Source organism: Aureobasidium subglaciale, assembly GCF_000721755.1.
Source record: "Aureobasidium subglaciale EXF-2481 unplaced genomic scaffold scaffold_17, whole genome shotgun sequence".
NCBI classification, from domain to species: domain Eukaryota; kingdom Fungi; phylum Ascomycota; class Dothideomycetes; order Dothideales; family Saccotheciaceae; genus Aureobasidium; species Aureobasidium subglaciale.
This window is the reverse complement of record NW_013566978.1, coordinates 484,648-505,447: the sequence shown is the minus strand read 5'-3', so window position 1 is coordinate 505,447 and position 20,800 is coordinate 484,648. Positions and strand designations below refer to the sequence as shown.

At 52.1% G+C, this 20,800-nt stretch overlaps 11 protein-coding genes across 11 annotated transcripts; 5 read left to right on the top strand and 6 right to left on the bottom strand.

Annotated features, from left to right (window-relative positions):
* Positions 1-420: 420 nt before the first annotated feature.
* AUEXF2481DRAFT_6937 (uncharacterized protein) lies at positions 421-1,182 on the bottom strand (the record flags this gene model as incomplete). Its single annotated transcript, XM_013486286.1, has 2 exons — positions 421-608; positions 663-1,182. The coding sequence occupies 2 exons, from the start codon at positions 1,180-1,182 to the stop codon at positions 421-423; spliced, it is 708 nt and encodes a 235-aa protein (XP_013341740.1).
* A 136-nt stretch (positions 1,183-1,318) lies between these two features.
* On the top strand, positions 1,319-1,816 carry AUEXF2481DRAFT_6936 (uncharacterized protein; the record flags this gene model as incomplete). The annotated part of the gene is made up of 2 exons (XM_013486285.1): positions 1,319-1,746; positions 1,801-1,816. 2 exons carry the CDS (start codon positions 1,319-1,321, stop codon positions 1,814-1,816), a joined length of 444 nt encoding a protein of 147 aa, XP_013341739.1.
* A 452-nt stretch (positions 1,817-2,268) lies between these two features.
* On the bottom strand, positions 2,269-3,879 carry AUEXF2481DRAFT_31439 (uncharacterized protein; the record flags this gene model as incomplete). Its single annotated transcript, XM_013486330.1, has 1 exon — positions 2,269-3,879. One exon carries the CDS (start codon positions 3,877-3,879, stop codon positions 2,269-2,271), a length of 1,611 nt encoding a protein of 536 aa, XP_013341784.1.
* A 913-nt stretch (positions 3,880-4,792) lies between these two features.
* Positions 4,793-6,721, top strand: AUEXF2481DRAFT_42164 (uncharacterized protein). Its single transcript, XM_013486377.1, has 2 exons — positions 4,793-6,450; positions 6,500-6,721. The coding sequence occupies exon 1, from the start codon at positions 4,821-4,823 to the stop codon at positions 6,369-6,371; it is 1,551 nt and encodes a 516-aa protein (XP_013341831.1). The 5' UTR covers positions 4,793-4,820; the 3' UTR covers positions 6,372-6,450; positions 6,500-6,721.
* AUEXF2481DRAFT_67601 (uncharacterized protein) lies at positions 6,487-8,295 on the bottom strand (the record flags this gene model as incomplete). The annotated part of the gene is made up of 7 exons (XM_013486404.1): positions 6,487-6,723; positions 6,777-6,882; positions 6,938-7,293; positions 7,359-7,523; positions 7,576-8,043; positions 8,096-8,140; positions 8,200-8,295. The coding sequence occupies 7 exons, from the start codon at positions 8,293-8,295 to the stop codon at positions 6,487-6,489; spliced, it is 1,473 nt and encodes a 490-aa protein (XP_013341858.1).
* A 1,362-nt stretch (positions 8,296-9,657) lies between these two features.
* AUEXF2481DRAFT_31436 (uncharacterized protein) lies at positions 9,658-11,240 on the bottom strand (the record flags this gene model as incomplete). The annotated part of the gene is made up of 2 exons (XM_013486329.1): positions 9,658-10,880; positions 10,940-11,240. 2 exons carry the CDS (start codon positions 11,238-11,240, stop codon positions 9,658-9,660), a joined length of 1,524 nt encoding a protein of 507 aa, XP_013341783.1.
* Positions 11,241-12,172: 932 nt separating this feature from the next.
* AUEXF2481DRAFT_6931 (uncharacterized protein) lies at positions 12,173-13,403 on the top strand (the record flags this gene model as incomplete). The annotated part of the gene is made up of 3 exons (XM_013486284.1): positions 12,173-12,223; positions 12,288-12,956; positions 13,020-13,403. 3 exons carry the CDS (start codon positions 12,173-12,175, stop codon positions 13,401-13,403), a joined length of 1,104 nt encoding a protein of 367 aa, XP_013341738.1.
* Positions 13,404-13,608: 205 nt separating this feature from the next.
* On the bottom strand, positions 13,609-14,316 carry AUEXF2481DRAFT_31434 (uncharacterized protein; the record flags this gene model as incomplete). Its single annotated transcript, XM_013486328.1, has 2 exons — positions 13,609-13,785; positions 13,858-14,316. The coding sequence occupies 2 exons, from the start codon at positions 14,314-14,316 to the stop codon at positions 13,609-13,611; spliced, it is 636 nt and encodes a 211-aa protein (XP_013341782.1).
* A 327-nt stretch (positions 14,317-14,643) lies between these two features.
* AUEXF2481DRAFT_6929 (uncharacterized protein) lies at positions 14,644-15,412 on the top strand (the record flags this gene model as incomplete). Its single annotated transcript, XM_013486283.1, has 3 exons — positions 14,644-15,163; positions 15,216-15,272; positions 15,330-15,412. 3 exons carry the CDS (start codon positions 14,644-14,646, stop codon positions 15,410-15,412), a joined length of 660 nt encoding a protein of 219 aa, XP_013341737.1.
* An 878-nt stretch (positions 15,413-16,290) lies between these two features.
* AUEXF2481DRAFT_343070 (uncharacterized protein) lies at positions 16,291-18,918 on the bottom strand. Its single transcript, XM_013486476.1, has 4 exons — positions 18,335-18,918; positions 17,566-18,271; positions 17,428-17,519; positions 16,291-17,376 (listed from the first exon to the last, which is right to left on the bottom strand). Exons 1-4 carry the CDS (start codon positions 18,705-18,707, stop codon positions 16,673-16,675), a joined length of 1,875 nt encoding a protein of 624 aa, XP_013341930.1. The 5' UTR covers positions 18,708-18,918; the 3' UTR covers positions 16,291-16,672.
* A 218-nt stretch (positions 18,919-19,136) lies between these two features.
* Positions 19,137-20,687, top strand: AUEXF2481DRAFT_110168 (uncharacterized protein). Its single transcript, XM_013486475.1, has 3 exons — positions 19,137-19,445; positions 19,501-19,786; positions 19,836-20,687. The coding sequence occupies exons 1-3, from the start codon at positions 19,341-19,343 to the stop codon at positions 20,462-20,464; spliced, it is 1,020 nt and encodes a 339-aa protein (XP_013341929.1). The 5' UTR covers positions 19,137-19,340; the 3' UTR covers positions 20,465-20,687.
* The last annotated feature ends 113 nt before the right edge of the window (positions 20,688-20,800 follow it).

Genomic DNA, 20,800 nt, shown 5'->3' with positions numbered 1-20,800 from the left:
AGGAACACGAAAGCCTTAGTAAGAGCTAGCCCGTGCCTCTCAGAGTGCTCATGTATTGTGCCTAGCTATTCCTGTCGTCACTAGTAGTAGCGGAGCCATAGCAAAGGCACTGACAGTCTTACTTGAAGCTGTCGCCGGACTCAGTCGGGCTGCGCCTACTCTCTTGCTTCAAAGGCCCTTCGTAGTCCTAGCTGTTGGTCGAGAGAAGAGGTTTTCGGGTGCCTGGTCAGCCATCCTAGCCTGTCTCGGGACAGCCTGGTGTGGTGCTGTCTGCTGGGGAGAAGTGTGCAGCTCTCCTGTTTGTGCCGGTGGCTTGCAGACCAGGTGTACAGCGTATATTTACCGATAGTCTGTGATGCGAAGAAGGTGTGTGTTGTGATTGTTGTTGTTGTTATTGTCAACGAAGAAGTCGGATTGTGTTCACAAGTCTGGATCAATGTGCTGCTTGAACTTTCTGTTTGCACGGTCTGCCGGTCTGTTCTCGAACTGAGAACCGTGGAGTTCGAAAATAAAGGGTTTGCGTGGTTCCGCCATTTGGCTGTCACCGTCGTCGTCTTGTTCGGCAAAGGGTACTTCGAATCTGAAGATGGTGTGTTCCTTGGGTATGGCTATCGCACAATCAGCAAGACAGCAAATAGATGGGAAGAAGACAGAAGACATACTCTTGAGCTCGTTGTTTTGAGTAACGACTTCCAATGTGAACTTTGTATCCTTGACGACGATGCCTCTGATTCCAACTCTTCCGACGCAGCGACATCTGACAACATCGACCATGGCGCCGTGATAGTCTGCACTCGCAAGTAGAGGACCAACACCCATAGCATTCACATGGCGAGACTTGTCCATGTTCAGTATGTCCCGCATGTATGAAGACCACAACTTCCAAATGGGCACGTAGATGTCGTACTTTTGCTGCTCCTTCGGAATGTCATAGACAGCAAGCTCCCTCTTTTGCTTTGCGGTCAAGGGCCGAGGCTTCTTTGATTTCCGGTTGGCTTTCGCTTTCTCGAGTCGTAGCTTTTGTCGTTTTGAACGGGCATCTTCGCGAGGATCGGGGGAAGAGGGACGGAGGAGAAGAGGCCGGGTTTGGACCTTTTCGCGGAAGATTTGGTTGCTGATCGATGGGTCGTGAGCGCGGGTGAGGAGACCAAGAGCAGGGTGCTCTTTTTCTGCTGCTGCCATGACTGGTTGGGCAAGGAGTGTTGGCGCAAGACGGCCTGTTGATGGTTTGTAAAAAGATTGGGAAGCGTCATGCGCTTGGCATCATCAAGGTGATTGCGACTTTCTGTTTTCGTCTGCATCATCCCTTCAGGCAGTCATGGCTGCAGCTACGCCCGACCTGACGGCCAAATGTAGGCTCCTTGAATTGAGTGTCATCTCCTCGACGAGCATCTCCAATCGCACGACAGCCCTGATCGCACACATCAAGTCCACACCAGCCGACGAGAAACCCGCCGTTGTTGCATTGAAGGCCAAAGCACCCGTCGCCAACAAGCTCATCAGTATCGTCGAGATTGCAAAGAGAGAGTTGAAAGAGGCTGGCACCAACATCTACCAATACAATGCTCTCGGCTCGGAATTGATCGAATCAAAGCCTGCCACCAAGGACACGACCGACGATGCTGCTCTGCCCGACGAAGAGCCCGCCTTTCAACATGTTGAGCAGAAGACAACTGTCAGAAACGTCCCTGTCATGACTGCATATCTGAGTCTAGTGCCCATCAAGGAACTACGTGATGCTCATGGGTAAGCTCAAACGACTTCTTTCCTTTTTGGCTGAGCTCACAGACCTACCTATAGTGAACAAGTCGGATGACTCTTTCGCCCTCGTCACCTCGCACTACCAATTCCCCTCCTCCAACGCTGCAACATGCCTTCTACCTTTCGTCGCATATACCACGCGAGCTACCAGGCTAAGCACCATCAGCCCAGCCCGTGGACCCATCTCACTTGTGCGCAAGATAGAGAATGCATCGAGCATAGCGTTTCAAGGCAAAGGCACTGTGCCTCATTCTGCTGTGTATACGAAGTCAGGACGCTTCTGCACTGTTTCACCATCTCAGATGACTGTTCTTTATGCGTCGTAAAGAAGCTGGTATTGTGCCATTGCTGGCTAGATAAATGTTTTATTATTTGAAAGAGAAAGGTGTAGAAGCAGGGCATAATTTGATGCCTATGACCACTCCGCCGTGGATCGTGGCTTCCTAGATCGTCAAGAAATCAAGGCTCGACCCCTTTCTCCTTTGCTGAGGCCGCCTGTCTCTTGCCTCAATCGTAATTCAAGCCTCCGACCGGCCATCCGTCCGCGTCCCTTTCTGCTTCACACTCGCTCTCAGGTTCGGCACCAGCCTTGGTCTCGCTTTCAACTTCAGTCTTCATCTCCGAGTCGATCTTCTCACTGTCTCCAGACAATTCATCGCCATGTGCGTCCTCTGTGTCTTTCTCTGCGTCTTCGATGCCGGGAACTCCGCGATCACATGGATCTCTTCCACACTCAATTCTGCTGAAGAGGCCGAAGAGTTCCTCCTTGAGCTTGTACCTACCTGCAAATGCTGCCTCCACCGATGTAAATTCGAGGTGGCAGACTCCTTGTTCATCTCTGCTGGCGCTGATGATACCATCATGCTTGTGTTCTTCTGGACAGATGGCATTACAGAGATCTTCCTTGGTGATGTATCTGTGAAGCCCGTAGATGTCCAAGCAACGTGTGATGCCATTGTACATGACGTCGTCGTAGAGATGTGTATGCATGGGGTAGGTTGGAGTCTGAAGGATGCTGAACTTGGGCTCTTTGACGTCCCTCACCGACTTCAAGAATCTGCGGGCGTCCTCGGCGAGCAAGAATGTAATCATCATCGCTCTGCTGCCTGTGATGGGGGTTGTATTCATCATGTGAATCTTGATGATGATGCCACCAGACACCATGCCCATTACCTCTCCTCCTGACATGTTCTTGGGGATGTTGGTGACGACTATGGTTCGGAGGACGTCTTCGCTAGGGGACGGGTCGAAGGCCACCAAGGCTTGGTTCTTGCGGAGCTTTGCTGCATGCTCACGCTTCTCCTTCTCAGTCATTGGTGTTTTGGCTTCTTCGGCTTTGTTGGCAATTGGCTCTTCATCCACGTCATAAGTTTCGGAAAACTGCACCAGGAGTTGTGGTACATCTGGCTTCTCAGTTCTGTCCTTTCTTCCAGCCCATTGGGATGAGTAGAGGCCGTCGATCATAGGCTTGCGGTCCTTGTAGCGCTGTGATAGACTGTCGAGAGATAGCGGTTGCTGTCTCACCCCTGCCGGCCGCATTCCAGCCACTGTAACATGGTGTACCTCTTCGTCAGTGCTTGGAAGTTGAGCCTCGCTGCAGACTTCTCCACTGTTTTTGAACGTGAGGAGTGTGCCTTCCGTGCCATTGCTCGTGTCGACTGTTTCGTTGCTTCCTCCCTCACGCCCGAGAAAAGTAAGGCACCTTGATCGGAACGTCTGCTCAGGAGCAGGAGTGACTGGGCCAGGTAGAATCGGAGACTGTAAAGATGAGCTCTGCTCATCATCGCAAGTGAGGACATCTTCTGGCTCCGGTTTTCGCTTTTCCTCCTCGACAATTCTTGGTCGTGCTCCCAGCTCATCCTCTTCCCTGCATTCGGATTCGTCTTCACGCTCGGGTCGCTCGAGTCTTCTGCCACGAGGCTGTCTTCGTTCTGTCTGTCTGGTTGCAGCGTACGTCTGGCGTTGACTGCCGAGTTGTCGTGCCATGTAGGCGATGCACTGTTGTGCCAAGGCATGCTGTTCTCTTTCGATCCTCAGCTCTACCTCAAGTGTGGCAAGCTTTCTGACCATCTCCATCGTGTCGGCCATGCTGTTGTGCTCTTGTGGCACGTGGGCCATGCTGATAGACGGAACTTGATGGTGAAACAACAAGAGGATGCTCAAGTGGAGTAAGGTGCTGAATAGAGGAAGAAGTCCAAGAGAAGGAGGAAGTGGAGGGAGTGGAGGACCCGCAGAAGGAAGTGGTTGAAGAGAGGAAGGAAGAGGATGAAGAAGGGAAGGTGACTTATCTAGCGAGGCAGAGTGAGGAGTTGATAGAGTGCGTGTGAAGGAACGAGATGGTATAGATGGAGACTAGATCATCTCGGAAGATTGAGAGGTGAGTGTCAATATGTCTTTACATGATGATCGAGGGATCCAACAAGGGCTGGAAGTGACAGCAACATAGTGAACCTAGTCAAGAGGATGATGTACCTTTGCTCAAACTTCAAGTAGATCAAGGAGTGATGATGGGCTCGAGATGATCTCCATTTTGGCATCCCAACTACAGAGTAACTCAGATAGTATCCTGGCATCAGATCAACAAAACTATCCAAGTTCATGATGCTGACTCGGTATGGCTCTACATAAGTCTGGAATATACAATCTTGGAACCAACACGGATGTGCATACATAGCGACCTGGCCTTGAAGCGGCGTGTGTCTTCGAGTGTGGTAAAGCTGTTCATCAGGAGCATGCTCTGTAGCCGGCCTAAGCGTGAGATTCGTCGCGCCGGCCGAGTGTGCAAGAAATCGATGGAATTATGATCAACCAATGCAGGCAATCCTTTCCAATATCACACAGCTTACGTGCGCAGAAGCTAGTCTAAAACATCACAAGTTGTCCAGGTATTGTCCAGTTTGTCGAAGTGATGGTTCTACTCGTACGGCGAAGCTCCGCCGAGACTTCGAGCCTCCATCGGACTTTGCGGACTTTGCATTGGAGCCTCCAGCGTCAGGATCCAAAATTTCTTGAAGAGGTCGACGAAGAAAGCACCAAACACAACAGCACAAGAATTAAGAATGGCGACACAATTACCACCCCCGTCAAAACGACAGAAGACTGCGGCCGCTGCAAAGGCTCGCGAGCAGTTCGAGCCTGAGCAGATGCCCGATGGCATCCAGCGCATTCAGTTCATCGATGCCGATTCGGGCGAGTCTCAAGGGCCCGTCGTGACGGTACCGCTGTCAGAGTTGTCGCCCAAGAATCTGTCCCTATTGCTCAACACCCTCCTCGGTCGCGAAGATGCCGGCGAGCGCCTCCCTTATCGCTTCTACAACCCTCTCGGCACAGGCGACTTTGACCAACAAGCCATCATCTCAGCCTTCCTGTCCGGCGACTCGACGACCGAAGTCCAGCTCAACATCCCTTGTCGCGCAGAAGCCGTGTTCCGTATAAAAGCCGTGACGAGATGCTCGGCAGCAATCAGTGGTCACGGCGAGGCTATTCTCGCAGCACAATTCTCGCCCTCGACATCCTCGCGATTGGCTACTGGTAGCGGCGACAAGACTGCCCGTGTTTGGGATTGCGATACTGGTACACCTATGCATACTCTCACTGGACACACAGGATGGGTCTTGACCGTCAGCTATTCACCCAACGGTGCAATGCTGGCCACAGGAAGCATGGATAACACAGTCCGCTTGTGGGACGCTCAGACTGGTAAGCCTCTGGGTGGACCCATGAAGGGTCACACCAAGTGGGTAACATCTCTATCATGGGAGCCATACCACATGCAGCAAGCTGGAAGACCTCGCATCGCATCTGCCTCAAAAGACGCTACTGTTCGTATCTGGGACGCTACCAGCAAGCGCGCCGATCTGGCTTTGACTGGCCACAAGAGCAATGTTTCATGCGTGCGCTGGGGAGGTGCTGGTCTCATCTATACCGCCTCGCACGACAAGACTATCAAGGTCTGGTCTGCCGAAACTGGCTCGCTCGTTCACACCCTCAACTCGCACGCCCATTGGGTCAACCACCTTGCCCTCTCCACCGACTTCGCACTCCGCACCGCTTTCTACGATCATACTGGCAAGAAGGGCGTCCCGGTCACAGAGGAAGAGAAGCGCACGAAAGCGAAAGAACGTTACGAGGCTGCTGCCGGCGTCAACAACCATAAGAATGGCGGACAAGCGGTTGAGAGACTGGTGTCGGCCAGTGATGATTGCACAATCTATCTCTGGACGCCCATGACTTCAACAAAACCTGTGACTCGTCTACTGGGTCATCAAAAACAAGTCAACCATGTCACATTTTCTCCTGATGGTACCCTTCTCGCCTCTGCTGGATTCGACAACCTTATCAAGCTCTGGAATGCCGCTGATGGTACTTTCCTCTTCACACTCAAGGGCCACGTTGGACCTGTATACCAAGTCGCTTTCAGTGCCGACAGCAGATTGCTTGTTAGCGGTAGCAAGGATACAACCCTCAAGGTCTGGGACGTCAAGACTGGCAAGCTCAAGGAGGATTTGCCCGGTCATAAAGACCAGGTCTTTGCTGTAGACTGGAGTCCTGATGGTGACAGAGTTGGCAGTGGAGGTCAGGACAAGCAAGTCCGTGTCTGGAGAAATTAATCGAGATTTTGATACCCCCTTTATACGAATTTCACTTCTTCCGCATACAAGTGCGTTCTACCAAAATTTGATTTCGAAGGTACCGATGAAGCTTCATGTTTTGTGACCGCTCTGCTTACGTGACGTAGAGGAAGTCCGGTCTCTTGTCTCCCATCATTCTGATCTCGGCCTCGTCCTTGCCTTCGACCCAGTGGTCGCGCTTGCCAGCCCGTCTCTTTTTGTTCTCGGCTTCCAGTAAGAAGTGTGTTGCTACACTGCCGCAGAACAAGAACAATGTCAAGTAAGCAAGGACCACACCATGGCCGAGGTAATACTTCGGCTTGTCCTTTGCTCTGTAGATGTTTGAGCTCACCTGGAATTGCATTAGTTCTGTCATTGATCTGAGGTTTTCTCATTTGAACTTACCACGCCCTGAAGGTTACCCCATCCAATGACAACACCGATGGTCACACCTCTCTTGTAAGCGCCCTCAACGTTGTTGCTGCACCATGTGATCGAGTTACTGATCAGACTATAAATAAGTTAGCCGACATCGCCACCTACCAAGCACCGTCTTCTAAACTTACGGATAGATACCCAAAGCACCGAGGAAAGTGCCTGCGTACTTGACTCCCGAATTCTGGCTTCCGATGAGCATGCAGAAACCCGTGATGCCGATAAGTGAAACGAAGATGTTGCAGAGTCCTCTCTGCTGGGTTCGATCGGCCACATAACCGATGACGATTGTGAAGACGGCAGCAGCAGCGTATGGCGGCACAGAGAGCAAGTTTGCCGTGGTACCACTGTATCCGAGGGCGTTTATGATGGTGGGCAAAAACAGCGAGAAGGCGTACAATGCACCATCTGCTCCCATGTAAATGACTGCAAAGCACCACGTCTTCCAGTCCGTCACACTCTGCCAGAAATACGACATCTTGAACTCCTGCAGATATTCTAAGTCAGCACAGGACGATACTACGGCCAAAGAGTCTTGCATTCCCAACTTACCTCATGCTCAGCACTTGCTTGCTGATCTTCCTTGAGTCTTCTGATCACTCTGGCACGGTCGTCGACGGACAAGAATTTGGCCTCATCCGGGAAGTCGTGGACCATCCAATAGGATGCACCACCCACTATCACTGTCACCAGACCCTCCAAGATGAAGATCCATGCCTGCTCACAATTTCAGCGTCGGTCACGATCATCAAAGGCTCACTGTTCTTACCCAACCAGCCTTTCCACCAACGCCACGCATCTGAGCAATGCCTGCTGCCAGAAGACCACCGAATGAACCTGCCAAGGCAGCTGCTGAGAAGAAGACGGCTGCACGTATGCCCAATTCCTTGCGCTTGTACCAACAAGACAGATAGTAGTTGACACCCGGGAAAAGACCAGCCTCAGCAAAGCCTAACCACCATCTTGCGGTTGCAAGGCCAGCAAAGTTGTGGCAAAGCCCCATGGTGACCATACAGATTCCCCAAAGAACCATGATGATAGGTAAGAAGACTGATGGTCTCCATTTCTTGAGCAAGACGTTTGTCAGGGGCTCAAATACCGAGTACGAGACGAAAAAGATGGAGAGCGTAGCATTATATTGACCTGGTGTGAGGTTCAAGTCGGTGGTCAAGCCGTCAACTTTGGCATTGCCAATGTTTGTTCGATCGAGGAAGGATATGAGATATAGAAACGAGAGCTATTGCATTGGTGAGCGACGGCAAGGTACGTGCGGCGTCGATGAGGCTCACCCAAGGAATAAGTTTGAAATCAAGCTTTCGGACAAGCTTCTTGTCCTGTCACAGAGTCGTCAGCCAACGCGCCGAATTGCTTGTATGAAACGGAGAAAGGTTACAATTGCTGCTCGTTCTTCGTCGCTGAGTCCAGCATCTGGATCGTACAATCCGGTATCTATTTGTTCGAGCTTGGAGATTCCAGCCTTCTCTTCCATTCGGCTAGGGCTGTCTGTGCTGGTTGGTGAATGCGACATTGTCGAATGGCTCCTTCAGCAGCTATAAAAGAGACACAGGCAAGGGTGACACAAAGGCAGAAACCAAACGAAAGACAGAACAGCAGATGGTCGCAGATATGTACTGCGACGATCGGCTACTCATGCGGGAACAATCCTTCCAAATACCGTCCTTTCATGTGATCCTTTATATACGTTCTCTTATTTGCTTATCCACCATATTTTCCCTTGCTCTGCCTCCCTGCCCAATCGGACATGCCGCTATCGAGTACTGAACGAGCCAACAGCTGGAGAGAAACGACATGACGTTTTCTTGCTTATCAATGCACTCCGCCATAACTTCTCCACGGCTTGTAGACGGCTTGGGTGCTAGTCGGACAGATGGTTCTGACAAAACGCGGGTTTGCCGAGATGGGGTGGAGAAATGCTGATCAGCGGGGTTGTGGGGGAAGAAATGGGTGTGACCGAAGTCGGGGTTCTTCCCGTTCATGCATGAGTTGTTTGAGATCCTTCGTTCCTGCTTCAACTTTGGACAATGGAAGTCTACTATCGGCCGGTATGCTTCCACTATATTCATGTATTGTGAAAGAAAGGTCTCTGGTTCCCTGACTATCCGAAGCACACAGATCATCCCGGAAAATCTTCAAGATATATCGATTGGAGAAATTTGGACACAACGACACATGATTCGAGCATGAAGCCACCGACATCATATCAGGGACAACATTTCCGAGGAAAATACGGCGCTTATGGCGCTTCTGCAAGCTGAATAATACATTGACAAATGGAAGCCGCATGCGAGTCTTGAACACATGGCGAGTTCAAACAAGTCAAAGTTGAGGCCGACTGAAGGATGTGCGTCTGATAGATGAAGAGCTCGAATTGATGTCAATCGTTGTAGTACGATGACCCTCAATCAATCCTGCGTACAAACTCTGGTTGCAGTCCGGGCTCGCATATCACGTTGTGATGTCAATCGTTGCTAGCACGTAGTTCGGCCAGATCCTGTGCTTGCATATTGTAAGATCTATCTAGATTATTGTAGGTTCGCTGTCTTCAGTAGAGTGCCTCACTATTGACATGTGAGAGACGAAGATGCTGTCAACTTGTGGTTCGAGTACAAAAATTAGCATTACTTGCAAACGCAGATGCTGCAGCTATCAAATGTTCCTATGTACGATTCATGCCCCCTGAGCTATACACGCTAAGATAAAGAAGAGAATCAAGTACTTTTGTTCCCTGCACTGTGCAGTGCCGTCGCCATTATTGTTCGTAAAGCAAATGCTCGATATATGTTTCTCAAACTCGTGCTCATGCGCACGTCGCCTTCCATCAGCTTCACTCCTACGATTCCGAGATGGGTTCAGAGATGGGCTCCGAGGCGGGTTCCGAGATGGGATCTGAGACGGGTGCCGAGATAGTACCCTCGTTGTCCTCGTCGTCTTCGCCGAAGCTGCCTCCGTACATGCCGGCGAACAGAGGATTGGCGATGCTACTACCTATGCCGTATCCAAAGTGGTCCCATGTGGGCAGGGGAGACGGTTCGTAGGTGAAAGGGTTGTTGTGTCCAGCTGGGAATTGGTAGTAGCTCTGACCCGCCATGTTGATGTTCATGTTCATGTTCATGTATGTGGGTTCGGCAATTCTGAAACCCATAGGTGCCGCTGCGACGTACATGGGAGCCTGTTGGTATCCGGATGTGAGGTGTGTCATGACAGCCGGCTGTTCGAATGTTGCCTCCTGCACGCCAGCCTTGGCCTGACCTGCTTCATCAGTGTCAAAGGTGCGTGGCCTCTTGCGCTTGTTGCGTCCAGTTCTGCGAGGCACATTCTCCTCGCTTGGTTCAACTTCTTGTGTCTCGGCGCCGATGATAGCAACAATTTTCTGCTTACGACCTCTCTTCTTGGGCTTTGCGCGGACAACAGACTTCAGCATGGTATCAGGATTCTTATTCTTGAGTGGCTTCTTGTCTTCGATGGGGCTTCCGTCTTCGAAAGGCTTTGTCTTGATGGCTTTCTTGCCCTTGGGTGGGCGTGGCGGCTGCTCTTCGCCGGGAAGCACGTCGTCCTCGGCTTGTGGTTGACCGGAAATGGTCCTGACCTTGCACAGCCTGCCAGAAGGACTGAAGATCATCTCGTTTTGTTGGACTATCTCGGACATGGCAGCAAGACGGTCATTGACAGAGACGTCCTTCTTCTGGTTACGCTTCTTCTTCAACTCCGGGGTTGCAGCGTCGAACAGACCCATGCCTGGCCACACGATTCCCTTGAGCTTGCTGGTATCGTCTTCCTCGGCATCTCCAACGTGAGGAATTTGAGACTTGGCCGGGCGCTTGGATGCAGTGAGTGCTTGATCATGGTGGATCTGCTGGCCGTCCTCGTCGAATGAAGCCTCTTCCTGTTTGGCATGATGATACAGATACGGATGAGTAGCCCAGCTGTACATCGGTGCGTAAGCAGCGTATGGGTGTGGGTACACAGACGAGACATCATCGTAGGAGGACGACAAAGGAGTGATGGTTGGAGAGTCAGACTCTTTCTTGATGACTCGGCCGCTGGCCTGAGGTTCTGAGAAAAGGTAATTCAGTAAAAGCAATTCAATTGACGTCGCTTAGACGGCTAGATACCAGTCTTGATCCTCTTGCGTTCATCCTTCTGCTTCATGCGGTCCGACATGAAAGACTCGATGTCGTTCTCGGCATACCAGATGTCGTAGTCCTCGACAGATTGGCGATCAGCATCATCAGAGCCAGAGCGAACCTTGAGCTTGTAGTAAGTCGATAGATGAGCTTTGCTGCTGATGTGGGTGAGGAGATGAGATAGGTCACTAAATTTGGGCTTGCGTGCACAAATGTTGCAGACCAAAGGGATGGTGGTCTTCTTGTGCACCTGGCTGGATGCAGGAGCCAGCAAATCCATCGATGCCATTCCAATGGGTGGGTAATAGAGTGAAGACACGAAATGAAAGGAAGGAGTGAACTGATGCTGTACACCAGTGTTGATTCTGGGACGAGATGCCGCCTGCATTCAAGTGGAAGGTGGTCCTTTTATCGCACGGAAAGAACCACTTTCACCGCCCGGGCCTCCTGGACACTCGGATGACTGCCGGTGACAACGCCCGCTCACCGATGACAGCAGCGTATCTCCGGCGTAGTTAAGAGCCTCGCATGTGATCGAGTGCCTTGACCGTGATAGTGCTGGAGCATAGGTAACTAATGCTTGGGTAAGAGAGAACTCTTAAGGCACCATATGATGAGCTATCGATTAGCCACACACGGGTTACAGGTGACCCCTTTGAACAACACTTACCCAGGGCGAGGTTACCTGTAAAGATCACATAAACGTACGTTGAACGAAGCGACAAACGATGTCGTCTACTTGCGAGGGCCCTCGCCTGCAGCTTGGTCGTGGGCGCTTCTCCCAACGAGAGCCGGGCCATCACGTTAAGCTCAAGGCCATGATCTGGACGAAAGGACTCGGGCGTGGAGTCTACGCTCGAGATCGCGCCAACCGCACTTCCCCTAGAGGAGTGTCCACGCAGTTGCAGAATTGAGCGAGCTTCATATCGACTCTTCAATCGCGCGTCTAGACGATGCTTGGTCGTCTCAAACGAGCCGCGATTTAGCCTTCGCTGCAATGCCAGAAGTCACGAGGGAAAGGCTTCAATTTAGTTACTTTATCATTCCGGCGTTAAAGCCTCTATCACCGCGATGCACCCCTCCCCGCATGACCATGACGTAGCGCTCTCCAATATTTGGAGCATCCGAGGAACCCATTGATACAATGACACGCTCTTTCGCTCCTCGACAGCACGTTTAAGACATCAAGAGTCACACAGTCAATCAGACACGATGCCAAACATGGATCTCAAGGACATTCCCGAAGATATGCAGGCCATTCAGGTCGTGGAGGTATTATCCAATTCGTCATGGACTTGTTTACTTGTGAAGCAGAGAGACTAAGAAGTCATTCTAGTTTGACAAACCATACAAGATCAATACCGTCCCTGTACCTAAGGACCTTGCTCCTGAGGATATCCTGGTCAAGATTGGTGTCGCCTCAAATTGTCACACGGACAGCATGGTTCAGCATGGCACGTTTGGCACCAAACTTCCCGTAACAGCTTCACACGAAGGTGCGGGTACTGTAGTCGCAGTAGGCTCCTCTGTCTCAAACCTCAAGGTTGGCGATCGTGTCATGTGCGGTCTTCCTTACCATCCTTGTGGTCACTGCCAGGATTGTAATGGCCCAGAGACATGGCGGCAATACTGCACAAACATTGTCGGACACTCTGGTGTGCATAGAGACGGCTTCTTTGCCGAGTATGCCCTCGTGGATTCCAGGAACTCGACTCCAATTCCTGACGAAGTGACTCTCGAGAGTGCAGCACCACTGGCGTGCGCAGGAAGAACGATCTGGCGAGGAGTCATTGAGGCTGGCTTGAAGAGTGGTGAATGGATAGCTCTTGTCGGCAGTGGTGGAGGTCTCGGCCACCTTGGAATTCAGTTTGCAAAGGCACTCGGTCTCAATGTGGTTGGAATTGATGCTAGAGACGAAGGACTGTCTATGTCCAAAGAGAACGGGGCAGACGTGGTCGTTGATGCACGTAAAGGTAAAGACAGTGTGGTTGCAGAAGTACAAAAGGTGAGATCGAGCCCTTCATTGCATTTGCAGCTTGAAGCTTATACTGACGGTATATTTGAATAGGTCACTGGCGGAGCTGGAGTGGACGCATCAATCACGCTTAGTGATGCCGACGATGCTGCCGGACTGGCTTGCGCCCTGACGAAGATGCATGGTACAATGGTGCAGATCGCACAACCGGACAATGTCACCATTCCTTTTGCAGAATTCGTCTTCCGCGACATCAGGATTAAGGGCTCTTTGCTCTGCTCACCTGAGCAAAGCGTAAGCATGCTCAAGTTTGTTGCAGAGCACGGGATCAAGGTGAAGACCAACCCATTCTACGGTCTAGAGAAGATTGAGGATCTGGTCGAGTTGGTCCATGGAGGAAAGATCCAAGGCAAAGCGATCATTGTGGTTGACGAGGAACAGATCAAGAAAGAGAAGGAGTTGGGTGCCAAGTTCTGAGGTCGGTAAGGATCTATTGGACTGTTTGAACTTTTGGATAGTTGGATTGCACAACATGCCATGTACCAAGCCTTAGTACAGCTCACGAACAGAAACGCATGTGAATGTAAATGTCGATATGCATTCGCTAATTAGCTCATGCTCCCTGCGCTGAACAGATGGTGGTGATACAGGTTTTGGTGTGTAAGGTGTAGATCTGGCTTGCTTAGAGCAGGTTCTTGTTCTTCTTTCTTGTAAAGGCTCTCTGATCCTTCAGCCATCGCCTGTAGTCGGCGACACTGCTGATCTTCTCTCCGTAGTAGTCGGGGACGGGGTTGTTGACAGATGAGCTTGCAGGATCGGCACGGAATCTCTTGATGTGTGAGTAGAAATCCTTGTCTTTCTGCAGTCGAGGACGCGGTTAGCATTCGCACATGGTGTAAGTAGGCTGTGTAGAGGTGTGATGATGGCGTACCCTGGCAAACTCTTTCCTCACGCTTCCCTTCCAGATGTTGAAAAAGGCAGTTCCCAAGAAGGGACCTAGCAACCAACCAACAGCACCGACACCCATCAAGCTACCACCGATGATGAACATGGGATCCAGACCAGTCATCTGAGCGCCAATGTTCTCGATTTCAAATTCGGCGAAAACCGGGACGGCAATACCGACAGTCGTAGCACCGCTCAGGGCAGAGGAGCCAAGGTTGATGAAGCGACGAGTACGGCGAAGCTTGAGGAACTCATCCCATGAGAGCTGTGGTGTTTGCGCAGGTGTGGAAGTGGTCGAGGTCGAAGCGGCTGATGACGCATGGCGCGAAAGGACGAGGGCCGAGGATCGTTGTGCGGCGTGGAAGACGGAGGCGTGGAGGGAGCGATTGAGAGGGGCGGAACCTCTGAGAAGACTCAGAGGCGATTGCATTTTCGTCGTAGCCATGGTGGTGTGTGTGGTGGATGAGAGGGAAACGGACTGGCGGACGGGCTGGCAGCAAGCACGAGAGCTTCCAACTTCTTCGGCGATGGATGCGGAGAAGGCAGTTGCGACTCTTGGCACAGACCTGCAGGCCACAGAACAGGCAAGCGCAAGCTGCGTAGAGCGAGACCGCCCGACTCTGGAATTCTTGCCGTCCCATCCATCAATTCACAACAAGCCGTCGCATATCTCCGCTGCTTCTCGCGTCACCTCTGCAGCACTCGCGCATCCCTCCAGGACCACTCACCCTCTTTCTCGCACCAGCCGCGTCCGCGCGCATCGACCTTCAGCATGGCCGCCAACAAGCAGGGCAAGATGCAGGGCCTGATCAACTACCGCCTGCGCGTTACTATGATGGACGGTCGTCAAATGGCTGGCCAGATGCTCGCCTTTGACAAGCACATGAATCTCGTCCTCGCAGACACTGAGGAGTTCCGCAGAGTGAAGCGCAAGCCCGCAAAGTCGGCCGCTCCTGGCCAAGCAGAGCCTCAATTCGTCGAGACGGAGGAGAAGCGCACTCTTGGTCTTACCATTGTCCGTGGCGCCCACATTGTCGCATCTACCGTCGAAGGTCCTCCTCCCGCAGATCCCTCGGCAAGATTGGCCAAGGACGGTCCTTCTGGCCCCGGTGCTGCAACTATGACCGCAGGCCCTGGTATCTCTCGCCCGGCAGGCAGAGGTATGCCTCCCACCGGTCTTACTGGTCCTGCTGCAGGTGTCGGTGGTCCCGCTCCTGGATTTGGCTTCCCTGGTGCACCTGGCGGTTTCCCTGGCGGTCCTCCACCAGGCTTTGGTGGCAGAGGTGGTCCCCGTAAGTATTGATGCTGCTTGACCAGAGACCTCCGTACTGATTCGTTTCGTAGCTGGCGGTTTCCAGGGGCCTCCTCCCGGTTTCCCTGGCGCTCCTGGCGGTGCTCCTCGTAAGTCATTTCTCGACACTCCATTCACAATGTGCAACCTTGCTAACTTCGGTATAGCTGGCTTCGGTGCTCCTCCCGGTTTCCAGCCTCCTCCAGGACAAGGACGAGGTTACCCCCCACCAGGCTTCGGCGGTCGCTGAAACTTGGCATGATGATATCCGAACGATACGCAAATACAACAAAAACAATTCGATTGTTCCTGCCAACTGAAACACGAGACGATACAAACTTCGAGCACCAAAGCGCAGAGCATGGCGGCGCTTGAATACAGGCAGGGGATGGTGACAATGGCATGAGCAGCAAGGCAGCCACCCCCATCAAGTGGCCAGGGCAGTTTCATTACTCCCAGAGAGAGCGCGAGGCGCAAAAGTCACATCTGTGTAAAGAAGTCTTCTTGTTCTATCAAAATTTCCAATTTTCATCAGTTTCATCTGCGCTTATTCGTTTTGGCGAAGCATGCAATATCTTGCTGACCTATAACTAAACAGCTTGATATGTTCCTCTCTTGTTGCTTCTGCTTTTCCCCTTTGCTATCGGCCTGGAGCAGACCGCTGTTGACTTGCGGATTCAAATGTTGTTCTGACAGTATGTTTTTATAATTGAGCTCATGCAAACAATAGACGATGTATTGTCCCATCGGCGTTTGTTCTCTCCAGAAATTGGTCCCAGGAACATCGTGAGATAGCTCCACCGCGCGTCGGTCGATGAAAGTTACATGCTATAATTTAGGTAGCTAGAGTCATAATTGATCCGCTGAGAGATCTGGTCTTCTGTCTATGCGATGTCGATGCGTGGATGATGGTATATAAATCGAGTCAGGGTGTTACCATCAACCACCCAGCGCCTTGGCCATACCACATATAAAATAGTTGTACTAACAAGGAAGTCAAGACATAAGTGGATCTGGTGTGACGAAGGCTTTCCACACCTCATATTGCATGGAAAAACTAGTCACTACTCAGAAACGCCGCTACAAGGCATTCCCTAGAATCCGTGATCGTACAGAATAATTCTCTCTTCTCCAAGACTCGGCTATCATTAATCTTTTGTCCACTGCTTTCAACTCAACCTCTACCTACTCTCCCAATCGCCCCTTTCATATTGCCGGCCCAAAGAAAAAACGCCCGAGTGCAAAGAAAGAAAAAAGAGTAAAAGCACAGAAAACATTGAGGGGGTATATCAACTCGTACATACAAAAATCGAAAAAGGCAAGAGAGGGAGGTAAAAACCGGACGGGCGATGGTGGAAAGGGTGCAGGGAAACGGAACCATCGATCCGGATACAGAATAAAAGGTCCAGCCTGTTGTATTACTCGTCTCGTGACGACAGGGCCGTGATACCTGCACACACGAGCACTCTTAAAAGATGAACAGCAACGTGGTAACGATATGTGGCCAGCCTCAAGGGTCCGAGGTAGGTCCGCGGTGAAGAGGGCTGGCGTTGAAGCGCATAGGTGACAGACCAGTGACATCCGAAGAGCTGCGCTTGTTCTTCTTGACCGGAGTGATGAAGGGCTCGTCGCTGTCGCTAGACTGCGAGAGAAGGGTGTACGATGTTGCAGGCCGTTGAGCTTCTGGATTGAAAGCCCCGTTGGTAGGAGGGGCGCTGCTCTCGGAGGAAGATATGGCGCGCTCGTTGGCAGCCAAGCTATCCTGGATGAATTGAGGATAAGGGTGCTTTAGATAGTCGTATTCTTTGACAAGGTAGTCGTTCTCGGTGACGCAGCCAGCCCAGCACAACCTCCAATTTCCAACGAGTGTGTAGAAGATACGACCGTCAAGCTTCAGCGATTGATTGAAGCAACGATACAGATTGTCTAGAGTCATCTTGTTTTTGTGCTGGTATTCGAGCAACAAACTCAGATGACAAGTGATGGCGAACAGAAGGTAGTAGTTGAATGGTGGCAGGTGCTGGAGCTCATGGCGCAGAATCTCTGGGACCAAACCCTTGTCCGGTACCTCGCTCGGAAGCTGCGATGTGATGCGCTGTTGAGAATCCTTGGGGAAGACATCTTCAGGCAGTTCGCGGATCCACTCTTTGAATAGGGAAGCAATAATGCTAGCATCGTACAGTTCTGATTCGTCCAATAGGTTGATGTCGAGTTCTGTACTTGAATCAGTGCATGTTCATACTGACCTATTAGTATAAGCATTACCTGTGTCAAAGCGTCTTCTCCATTTCCTGACATTAGCGACGCCGCCAGAAACTCTGTAAAGACCCTCTTCTTCACACTTGCCGTTCAAGTAGCTGGACGTGGTTAGCAAGTACGGTGACAGAGAGGCATCAGACTTACTCGATTGCGCGCCATGGTAGAGCAGGCATCCAGAATTCTGTCTTGTCCTTGCAGTCATCGTACGATTGCGCAATCCGCGTGAGACGAGTCTGCTCAACGAGACCTTTGTTGAGAACCTGTACAACATAATCACCGTCGTCAGTGGTCGGTTGAGATTTCCCATGATTGCTGCCTCCGCGAGTAATCTTGCTCAGCAATCCCTTGCTAGCCTTGGTGAAGCCGTCTGTTGCGCGCGATGAGCTCTGGCGGAAATCAAAGAAAGCCGATGTATTATTGTTCTTGTAGACATGGTCCTGACCCTTCTCCTTCTTTGCTTTTGCCTTGGCTCCATCGGCATCGGCTCTGTCCTGCGAGCGATCGCGCATAATACCCATAAACTTGCGGTTGTTGTCAGGCGGCGGCTTTTGCATGGGCGGCATTTCGATGGCTGGTGTGGACTTGCTATGTACACCGTGCTTCGATTGTTTGACGACGGGAGATTTTGTTTTTGATTTGGTGTCGATCAAGTCATTCAACTGGTCTTCGGCGCGTAGAGACTTTGATCTGCCTAGATTGGGCATGCGTTTCTTGCTTGGTTTGGGCTTTGAACTGTTCGAGGCGAGATTCGATGGCGAAGTAGAAGGAGCGACAGTGGAGGGGTGTGGACCTGCGGCAGTGAAGGGCCGATGACTTTGATCTAAAGGAGGGACGACCGGTAGGGGCGCTGCTGATAGGTGTCAGCTGCAGGAAGGGGGCACAATCACAGGCAATAGGCAGCAAGCCAACTTACTCGGAGCGTCGTCGCAGTCTTTGGCACGAATAGATAGGGCAGGAGAGGAACCAGGAGGTTTACGGTAAGGGTAGATCCATGTAGAGACGGAGCGAGAACGAGAGTCTGGCGGCGGATCAAAGTGGGAGACGGTCGCGTCGTCGGTGATGCGGCCAGCAGAAAGCGAAGGACTGTGAGCGGAACGGAAGCTCTGGAGGTCGCCGTCTTCGCGGGCACGAGAGAGATCCGGCGAGGGCGAGGGCAGAGCGGTCAAGCCACTGTCCATGCCTAGACCAAAGACATCGCGAGCGTCCAGAGAGGAAATGTCGATTCCGTGGAGAGAGATGGGGCTGCTCATGTGTTTGGGACGAGCGTCGGGGGCTTTGTACGCCATTGTCGCTTGGGCGCAGACGGACAAGCTGTTTGGAGGCGTGTCGCGGTACGTGCAGGTGCTGCTACTGCTACTGCTGCTGCTGCTGCTGCTGCTCCTGCTTGCTGGCTCCAAGTCGTTTACCCATCAACGAGGGCGGGTGTAGGAACAGGGTGGGCTTCTCGTTCTTGTCGGACGACGCTTTCAACAGGGGGGGCTTCGGCTGCAGTGGCCCCAGTAGCGAGACGCGCCTTTGTTCGGCGATGCACCTCAAAGCACCGGCCTTTGCGCGTCGGCAATAACTGCTGCTGGAGTGAGAGAGGACGGAAGAGACAGACTGTGCGAGGCAGGGCAGAAACAGAGTTGGTAGAGTGTAGCGGTTGAGTGGAGGGCGTGAGTTTGTCTTGCAATGACTCGAGCGTCCAAGGGGGTTTCGCTTCTCGAGGAATGCATCGACACCCCGCGCCAACTGCCAACTGCCAACTGCCAACCGCCGACCGCCAACTGCCTTCCGCGCCTGCCTTGACAGCGCCGCACCCTACCCCGTGTCCGCCGTATCGCATCCACTCAAATCGCATCCACTCAAATCGCCTTCAACCCATATCGCAACAGCTCATCTCGCATCGTTCCCTCATCCCGCCGGCTTCTACCAACATCATGTCCCTTGTCGCGGGCCCCGGACGTGGAGGCTTCTCCGACCTGCCTACCGGACTCCAGCTCTACGCTCAGAAACACGTCGACTACATTCGATCTCTTGACACGGTCCGCCGCCCTCTAGCCCCCGACCACCTCCGCTCGTGACTGACGCCCCAGGCAGCGAAAGGATGAACTCGAATACTGGCTCACGGAGCACTTGCGCATGAGTGGTATATACTGGGGCCTGACTCCGCTGTATCTACTTGGCCAACCAGATGCCCTGCCCAGATCTGGCTTGCTTGACTTTGTCGTGTCCTGCCTGCACGAGAATGGAGGCTTCGGCGCCGCCCCTGGCCATGATCCTCACATCTTGTACACCGTCAGTGCCGTCCAAATTCTCGCCATCATGGATGCCTTCGCAGATCTGGAGCAGAGAGTGCCAGGCGCCAAGGATCGCATAGGACGTTGTCAGTATACTCAAATGATTGCTTTGTTGCTGTTACTGACCATCTCTAGTCATCGCTAGCCTACAACAGCCCGAAAACGGTACCTTCGCTGGTGACGAGTGGGGTGAGACCGACACTCGATTCCTCTACGGTGCGTTCAATGCCCTCTCCCTGCTTGGTCTGATGCATCTGGTCGATGTGGAAAAGGCCATCGATCACGTACAGTCTTGCGCAAACTTTGATGGTGGCTACGGAACCGGTCCAGGCGCCGAATCACACTCTGGCCAGGTCTTTACCTGCGTCGGAACCCTCGCTATCGCCAACCGTCTAGATCTTGTCGACATCGACAAGCTTGGTGGTTGGCTCAGTGAGAGACAACTTCCCAATGGCGGCCTCAATGGCAGACCGGAGAAGCTTGAAGACGTGTGCTACAGCTGGTGGGTCGTGAGTAGCTTGGCCATGATCGACCGGATACACTGGATCGACCAGACCAAGCTCGCAGAGTTCATACTGAAGTGCCAGGATCCAAATTTGGGCGGCATCTCAGATAGAGCTGGCGACATGGTCGACGTCTTCCACACGCACTTTGGCATTGCAGGTCTCAGCTTGCTGCAATATCCAGGCCTGCAGAAGATTGATCCTGTGTACTGTATGCCTAAAGACGTGACTGACCGAGTCCTTGGCCGGACAAGTAAGTAGTGTATCATGATCTCACGAGTAACGTAGGTGGCCTTCAACGCGGGAACCAGAGCCAAACGTCTTTGGTACAGACAGTGCGTCCTCTAGAGTAATGAACAGTTGGTCAAGGCTTCTAGCGGGTCAGGACTGCTCGGAGGCTAAGGAGAAACGGTCGGACCTTATTTGATTCAGATACTGTACATGTGCAAATACACTTCATCTTCCAATTCAGATACTATGCGGGTCGGCTGATGCGTTACTCATGCGTGGTGTGATGTGTGAGTTGATCGGACTGTTTAGCATCTCGCGTAGTCGACAGCATATTGAGATTCTCAGTAGTAAAGAGAGTTTCACCTC

What these genes read in the sequence shown, in the direction of transcription:
- AUEXF2481DRAFT_343070 (XM_013486476.1), bottom strand. Translation starts at nt 18,707, where the DNA reads ATGGCGTACAAAGCCCCCGACGCTCGTCCCAAACACATGAGCAGCCCC. An exon ending in AGACTGCGACGACGCTCCGA is followed by an intron (nt 18,272 to 18,334) that starts GTAAGTTGGCTT and finishes GACACCTATCAG; the next exon opens with CAGCGCCCCTACCGGTCGTC. An exon ending in GAGAAGACGCTTTGACACAG is followed by an intron (nt 17,377 to 17,427) that starts GTAATGCTTATA and finishes ATTCAAGTACAG; the next exon opens with AACTCGACATCAACCTATTG.
- AUEXF2481DRAFT_110168 (XM_013486475.1), top strand. Translation starts at nt 19,341, where the DNA reads ATGTCCCTTGTCGCGGGCCCCGGACGTGGAGGCTTCTCCGACCTGCCT. An exon ending in ACATTCGATCTCTTGACACG is followed by an intron (nt 19,446 to 19,500) that starts GTCCGCCGCCCT and finishes CGCCCCAGGCAG; the next exon opens with CGAAAGGATGAACTCGAATA. An exon ending in CAAGGATCGCATAGGACGTT is followed by an intron (nt 19,787 to 19,835) that starts GTCAGTATACTC and finishes GACCATCTCTAG; the next exon opens with TCATCGCTAGCCTACAACAG.
- AUEXF2481DRAFT_42164 (XM_013486377.1), top strand. Translation starts at nt 4,821, where the DNA reads ATGGCGACACAATTACCACCCCCGTCAAAACGACAGAAGACTGCGGCC.